The following is a 7,184-nucleotide window of genomic DNA, read 5'->3' on the forward strand; positions in this document are numbered from 1 at the left end:
GGATAAGTGCCGTCAGAAACGGGCACCCGCTGCCATCAAGAGACGGCGGCCTTTCATCTCCATGTTCAAGACACTGACCTGTGTTCTAGTGCAACGGTCTGCGACCATGTAGTCACTGCAAACGCCGCGGCCTCGCTTGCGAATATGCTACCATATCCAAGACGATTCTGGATTCCATCCCCCTGGGAATGAAGCTGCTCGAAGAGAAGACAGTCAACCGTCACAAACACGCTGCTGCACTGCTCGGTCTTCTTCGTTTCGTGCCCGATGACCAAGTCCACGACGTCCTCCAGCAGTTGCGAGTCGGGGGAGATGCTGGGAACATCGTTGATAGCCTTCAAGGACAATTCTATTCCGCCGACGACCACCCCTTCCCCAAACTTATCCAGGTGGCTCCTCCCCCTGGCCAGACTTCTCTGGAGTTCGAGTTGATGGTGCGTCACGCCGCTGCCTATTCACCTTGGGCTCTGACAGAACTCCCACGTACGGAGTACGATTCTGCGTTGCAACTAGCTCCAAGCAATTCTGTCGGATCGCCTTCTGCAGAGTAAGTTGTCATTTTCTCATTTTTCTCATTTGAAGATTTTCTATCAGGGATGTTGGCCGTGACAATACATTGTCACAAACGGCTTTGTTGCAGGTTGGAGAGAGAAAGATCCAAACTTGGTTCCGGAAGGCTGAACTCCGATGTGCTAATCAGAATTTTGCCAATTTCGACGAACACGCCATCTCGCCTCTCTCCTTCAGACTCAGAACCGTCTTCTTCTGGCGGTAAGCCTCCCTTTATGACTGCGAACTCGCGAGACGGAAGTGCCGGTCATAGTTTCAGCTTTAGTTCCCAAGACAAGCCCGGCAAGCGAGAGGCCGGAACTCTCGATTTCCCACCTCTCTGTGACGAAAGACTTCTCAACGCGGACATTTTGGCATGGACTGGAGTGAAAATCCCCAGTCTAGCAGCCAGGAGAATCGTTTCTCTGTATCTCGAAACAGACCATGCGATCACGGCGCTATTCGACGTTGATCTCTTTCTAAACGATTTGATGTCCGGCGGCACGCGCTTTTGCTCCAGGTTCCTCGTCAGCTCCCTGCTTAGTTGGACTTGTGTAAGATACATTGCTCTTCTCGCAAATTATGACTCACGAATATGCCCTGATATCATGTTGCAGCAAGCTTACGCGTCTTACGATTTAGAGGCGACGGCTTGGAGTTATTCGTTCTATGATGAGGCAGAACGGCTCCTGGAACACGAAACGGCAATGGGAATGGCAACTCCTAACACCGTGGCCGCCATGCTTTACCTGAGCATGTCCGCGACCTGCCATGCAAAGAGTACTACGGCCGCTACCGAGCATCTGGATCACGCTATCAATCTTGCCAAAAGCATAGGGCTGTTTGGCATTGCCGACGAGGGCATGCCCGAGAGATGGCCAGACGGAGCTACCAACTTTCTCTGGGAGAACGCACTGGCACAAACGGCCTGGGGAAGCTTTGTCTACATCACGTACGTTTTGCTGCTGGCCAGAACCGTTGCAAAGAACCGTTGACGCCAGGAATGACTTCGCAACCCCCTCCCCCCCCCCCTGATGTTTTCTTTTCATACAGCTAACGTTTTGACCTCTCAAAAGAACACAATGTGCGCAGAACAAGACGTGCAAAATAGCCTATCCGCCTAGATCGCCTATCCCAGGAGACGCAGAGGACTTCGAAGACGCCAAATCTCCGGACGGGTCGCACTTCTCAGCTTATATGGGAACCACATTCCCGTACCTTTGCAAACTAGCACTGATCGCACACGACATGATCTGGGTGAACTACGGCAACATCTTGCGGGTGGAGGGGTACAGCATGATCGAGCACATGGAGGTGCTTTACAGACGGTATTTATCATGGGCCGACAGGTTGCCGCTGGAACTGGTGCGGAGCGGAGAGAGTGGTCACCATGTTCTGATTCTGCAGTAAGTGAGACATGCCTGGTGGACGATAAGTTCGAACTGCCAGAAAATCCACAAGCTAACACGGGTCCAAACCACGCAGTATTTACTTCCATGCGTTTGTGCTGGATCTCTTCCGTCCCCTGGTTCATCATGGTGACGCGATACGAGCCCAGCTTGAGTCCTTTACCTCCCAGCAAGCGTCTCCCGAGGCCATCTGCCTCGCTTCAGCAACTCAACTAGGCGGGATCGTGGCCACGTACCTCCAGAGGTACAGCTCCGCGTCCCAAAGCTTCCCCTGGAGCACGGCGCTTCTCTACTTTGCGAACGCCGTCATACGAGAACTGGGGCGCGCCGCTGACACCTCTGAGAAGCTCGCCGACTTGCGCACATGTATCTTCGGCTATCAAAGACTACAGCGCTCCTTTCGGCTGTCGTATGGGATCATTCGCAGTCTGCTGTCGATGGCGCTGCGGGAAGGGGCTGTGGGATCCTTGGAGGCGAGGGCCATCATGAACGACACGGACGAGAGGGCGAAGCATCATCGGGGATATGGCGAGGTCCGGGCGCTTTTTGTCGTCGATCTCGACCTCGGAACGTTGGATCCGGTGGCGGCGCACGTCGACAGGCTGGCGGCCGAGTTCGAGGAGCTCGCGATCTTCAACGAGTTTACGGTGGTCAATTCGGGGCGGGAGGCGACGAACACCTCGATCTAAGCCGTGAGTTCCAAGACGGAAGGCGGACATGCTGGCAACTCAGAGAGGAGAAAGGGGGGAACAGGGGAATACCGGAGTCAAATATTACAGTCCGCGGACTTGGAAAGTCTGACAGGCTATTGCGCAGGACGCGTCCACAAGAGGGGAAATACTAAGACAACGCCACCGTAGCGGAAATGAATTCACTAGGTCGAGATAGATTCGGGGAATGCCAGGAAACTTGAGATGGAGCTTGAGCTGTCGGGATGCCTTCCAGCTGGGCGTGCGGGAATCTTCCGGTGTGTGAACTCCTGGAGACGGAGAGGGCGGAGCTGTGTACAATGGTGACCGAATACAGTAGAAATAAAACTCTCAAATGTTTGTGGCTTCATGTCGGGTGTTTTTGGCGGTTTCTTGACTCGAACAAACAGTCGTGGGGCCGTTGATAACACTCAACAGATCTTGATCAGGTATTGGTCCCAAAGTGTGTATGCTACAAGTATAGTCAGGCTTCGACGCCATGGAACTCCGAACAAGGATTGAAAGAAAGCTCCTGTAGTCTGTCACGTTATCGCAAAATGGGGGTGATGCCTTTCGCGGACACACCAACTGTTCATATTCCCACCCTTTGGTTCTAAGCGGTGAGGCTTCCACGTTAAATCCAGTTCGTGTTGTTGACGACAAAGAAACATCTGATGCACACAGCTTTGCTAAATTGCCATTCCGTTTACAGTAAGGCTTGAGTCCAGGCTCGGCGACCTATATTCTTTCCCCTGTTGCTCAGCACCACATTTGCAGTAGCCTATTGAATGCCTACTGTCTTTGGGTTCCAGACTTCTTGAACCCTTGTTTCTGGACTAGCCATAGCCAAAACTTCGCAAGCAGCGGTATTCATCGACGATGCTTGTGTGTCCAGTTTAGTCACCATTGTTGCCAAGGGTTGGGCTTGCATGTTAGTACCTTTCCCCATTTCTACTTTCACCATGCTTCTTTGATTCTCTCAAAGTATTACATAAAACACTTGCTATCTTTGGAATCAAATTCAAATCAACAAACCTTCTCATCAAACAGTTGGTTTACTAGCAAGATGGGGGTGCTGCACTTGCTTATCTTTCTTCATTGCGGCTTTGGCACTGTGACTGCTGCGGTTACCACCATGTCTGGCTACCCGCTATGCTCGGTGAGCATTCATCATCTTTGAAGCTCCCATGTGAGAATATAGATGAATTGCATTGCTAAAGCGCTGCTGCAGTCATCTTGCATCGGAGAGGACTAGGCTTGTCTCTGTGCTGACGTTAGATTTAACGCACAAGTTGAGGCGTGTGTGACAGCTGCTTGCACAGTCAAAGAGAGGCTTAGTAAGTATCTGATTCACTCGAATGAAAGTCAGCTAGGCCTCTTCCGACCATGGAAAAAAGTTGTTGCCACTATGGCGGCTGGGTCAGCCTATGGATTAATCAATCAATCAACCAAAACTAGGACGTCCCGGGACAACACGAGTACATCCTCGGACAGCAGTTGGACATCCTTGGACAACAGTGTCCTAGGACGACTAGGACAACTCCCGTCCTAATAACCTCTGCCTTCTCCGCAGGAAGGTCATCAACTAGGTTGGTGACTTATCTCAGTGCCTGATAGATTCGCGCTGATGAGTAATTAGCTACGCTTTTGCAATACTTGAATTGTTAGCGATCACGAGTTAGCGTTATCTTGTACGATAGGTCTAGGATCGAGGTGTTAGGGACAATGACTGCTGTGTCTATTTGAGCGTCCACAGTACATACTCAGTAGATCTATTCTAGGCCCGGCTCTCGGGTTGGACCCATATCCCTCTAGCTGTATGTCTAGGCTTCACCTTTATGATCGTCTTTGCATGACCTGATGTGAGGGACACACTGCCAGTGGATGTGATATGACCTTCCTGCTTGGCTACGAGTTGTCCTCAGGGCGGTAATATCGGATTCTTCCTTGGCTTACGCTTGTGTTTGCGGGTCATGGAGTCGTCCTGAGTTTTCCTTACTAAAATCGGTTTGCTATATTTATAACGAGATAGGAACGCTCAGGAAACAGTGCCGTGGATCTCAAAAGCATGACGTTGAAGGTGCATCCTGTGGGCAAGCGGCATCTTACAAACCGTACACTCTATCTTGTCATCGGCTTGCATCTTGGACAAGTGCTTACGTTTGAAGTGCCTGGTCAGGCCGTTGGAAGAGTAGAACTCTTGGATGAGATCATCCACCCGAGGATCATCCGGAAGGAGACAATGGGCCTGGCCAATGCATAGAAAGCATCTTCTTGGCCTCTCGGTCTTATTTCTGGCATAAACAGATAGTATGGCAAGAGAAAGGGGGCTGACTTCCGAGCCACTGGAAGGCGTCTTAGGGAGCGAATCCTTCGACTGAGGCCGAGGCCGGCGCGTGGTGCATCCTTCCTGGACAAGACAGTACGCGGATACTGCATCGATGGCGTTGTCTCTCCGTTTGAATTGGTCTTCGAGTGTGGCGATGAGCGGAGCAGTGAGCGCTGCGAGCAAGCGCTTTTGTGCGGGTCCCTGTGGACGGCAGGTGTCCACCACTGCAGGCTTGGTGAAGCTATCGCCTTGTAGTTGGCGCTCAATGTCGTCAACAGCCTGATTGTCAGTCCATTCGTGGATGATACTCTGCTTGAGCTCTCTCCTGAGTCTCTGCTTTTCGTTGTTTATCTCTCGTCTAGCATCCCTGTACGCTTGGGAGCGAGGAGGTAGTCTTCGAAGGGCTGTCTTCAATCTTCGGATTGTAGGATGAGTGGCGATGGATGCAGACTGCTCCTGCGTGAGGTCGGTTGGCCGACGCCTGCTGATGGAGTGGCCAATGCTGCCAGACTGCTTGATCAGCGCCTGTTGCGGCCTTTGGCCGCGGAGGATGCCCCAAAGGTCGGCGCCAATTTCACGTCCAAGATAGTGATGTCGAAACGGTTCGGAGCTGGCGTGACCCAAGACCAGGTTTCGGAGCGCCTCGCTGACATCGGCTATAGCTGGGGGTTAGCATACTTCACCGGGGGGAAGGATAGAACACAAACCGCTTTGATCAAATCCGTTCGCTGCATTATAGCGCAAGCTGTAAAGTATGGTGGAGTATTCCAATCCCATAAGCTCACCGATTCTCTTGAACCAGGCCCCCATCATGGCCTCGGAAATGGGTTCGTTAGTGGATAGTACATAACCTTCGGTTCCTAAAACAGCGCGACGGAAAATGTAGGTGTCATTCAAGTCCTCCCGTAGCGGCAAAGGCAACTCGAGCTCGCCGGGGCAAATGTCGAGCTTTTTCAGCTGATCCGGTGAGGTAAGGCTGCCTGCACGAAATGCCTGGTGGCGAAAGAGAATGCCCAGAAGAAACACGTGTGGGCTAAGCAGTAAGGAGGGATCGAACATAGTTTCGGGGATTGGATAGGTATTCCTGGAGACGCATTAGCTCTTGACACTTGCAGAACACTAGCACCGGCTTCATACTGAGCTTTAGCACCCAGGTATTCCTTTGTGAACTTCGGAGTGAACCGAATGAGAAGCTTATGTGGCCCGCCTTCTGGATCTCTCGCTAGAACGACGCGTATGTCCCTGAAACGAAGCCTCGCGATAGCTCTGCGACGGGCGCCGGCAGGAGCAACCAACAGGACAAACAGTACAGCAAGGATGCGCACTTCTCCCACCTCAAACATCTTTCGTGTTGTGCTAAGCGTTTCTTCGATGTGCTGCTTCAGTTGGTCGATTGTCATGATACGGTTGGCCCGCGCCTGGTCGTTTAGGCCGTGCTTCTTGGCCAGCCTTCCAATAACCTGATCTCGTCAGCAAAAGCGGTGGTGTCGACTCAAAACGCCTGCATACCTTGCGCATGCTGCGACCCAGCTTAGAGGCTATTCTCTCACCCATAGCCCTCTCAAACACAAGTCTGAAGATCTTCCAGTATGTCCCTAATGAGCTTTTTTTCTTGATACCGTTCCTCTTCCTCCCGTCTTTGCCAACTTTCTGGCTGAGGTACCAATCGAAGAAGTTATAGAGGAGTTTGATCGAGAGCGTCTCGTAGCAATGTTGAGGGTCGCGGTTGAGGACTTCGCAATATCTATGGTTCAGGGCGTTAGCTACGGCAATGTCAAAGGCAAGCCCACGTCCTTACAAGCGCCACTGCTCCTCAACATTATCTAGTAATGCCGTTGTCGAAGGACTGTAATCTTGACCCTCGAATTCACTTTCGTTCATTTCCTCCACCGCCCTCCGCCAGTAGTCGGGCGGGTGGAGATTCCCACCAAACAACATGATCTGGTCTTCGACGTCAAGTTCGGCTTCCTCGTCGAGGTATTCGATGTCCGTCGCGTCGGTGCTCGGGCCGTCTTCATCTTCGTTTACGTCAAAGACGTCCTCGTTGGCATTGGAGGTGTCATCACTGATGTCGTCATCGCTAGGCGAAAAGGAACTGTCAGAGTTGGAGGCGTCGACATGACGACGCTGGCGGGGTGGCATGATGATGGAGGAGGTGCAAGATTTGTTGGGGAGGGGAAGACACAAAGAGCTGACTGCTTCGCGGCA

General features: G+C 52.0%; 1 protein-coding gene across 1 annotated transcript; it reads left to right on the plus strand.

Annotated features, from left to right (window-relative positions):
• The first annotated feature begins 1 nt into the window (after position 1).
• CDEST_09279 (uncharacterized protein) lies at positions 2–2,982 on the plus strand. Its single transcript, XM_062925438.1, has 4 exons — positions 2–547; positions 701–1,501; positions 1,626–1,955; positions 2,035–2,982. Exons 1-4 carry the CDS (start codon positions 189–191, stop codon positions 2,645–2,647), a joined length of 2,103 nt encoding a protein of 700 aa, XP_062781489.1. The 5' UTR covers positions 2–188; the 3' UTR covers positions 2,648–2,982.
• The last annotated feature ends 4,202 nt before the right edge of the window (positions 2,983–7,184 follow it).

The sequence above is a fragment of the Colletotrichum destructivum genome, chromosome 6 (genome assembly GCF_034447905.1).
Source record: "Colletotrichum destructivum chromosome 6, complete sequence".
NCBI lineage: Eukaryota > Fungi > Ascomycota > Sordariomycetes > Glomerellales > Glomerellaceae > Colletotrichum > Colletotrichum destructivum.

Coding starts and splice junctions, on each gene's coding strand:
- CDEST_09279 (XM_062925438.1), top strand. CDS start 189: ATGAAGCTGCTCGAAGAGAAGACAGTCAACCGTCACAAACACGCTGCT. Junction 1,502..1,625: donor GGAAGCTTTGTCTACATCAC/GTACGTTTTGCT, acceptor ACCTCTCAAAAG/AACACAATGTGCGCAGAACA. Junction 1,956..2,034: donor CACCATGTTCTGATTCTGCA/GTAAGTGAGACA, acceptor CAAACCACGCAG/TATTTACTTCCATGCGTTTG.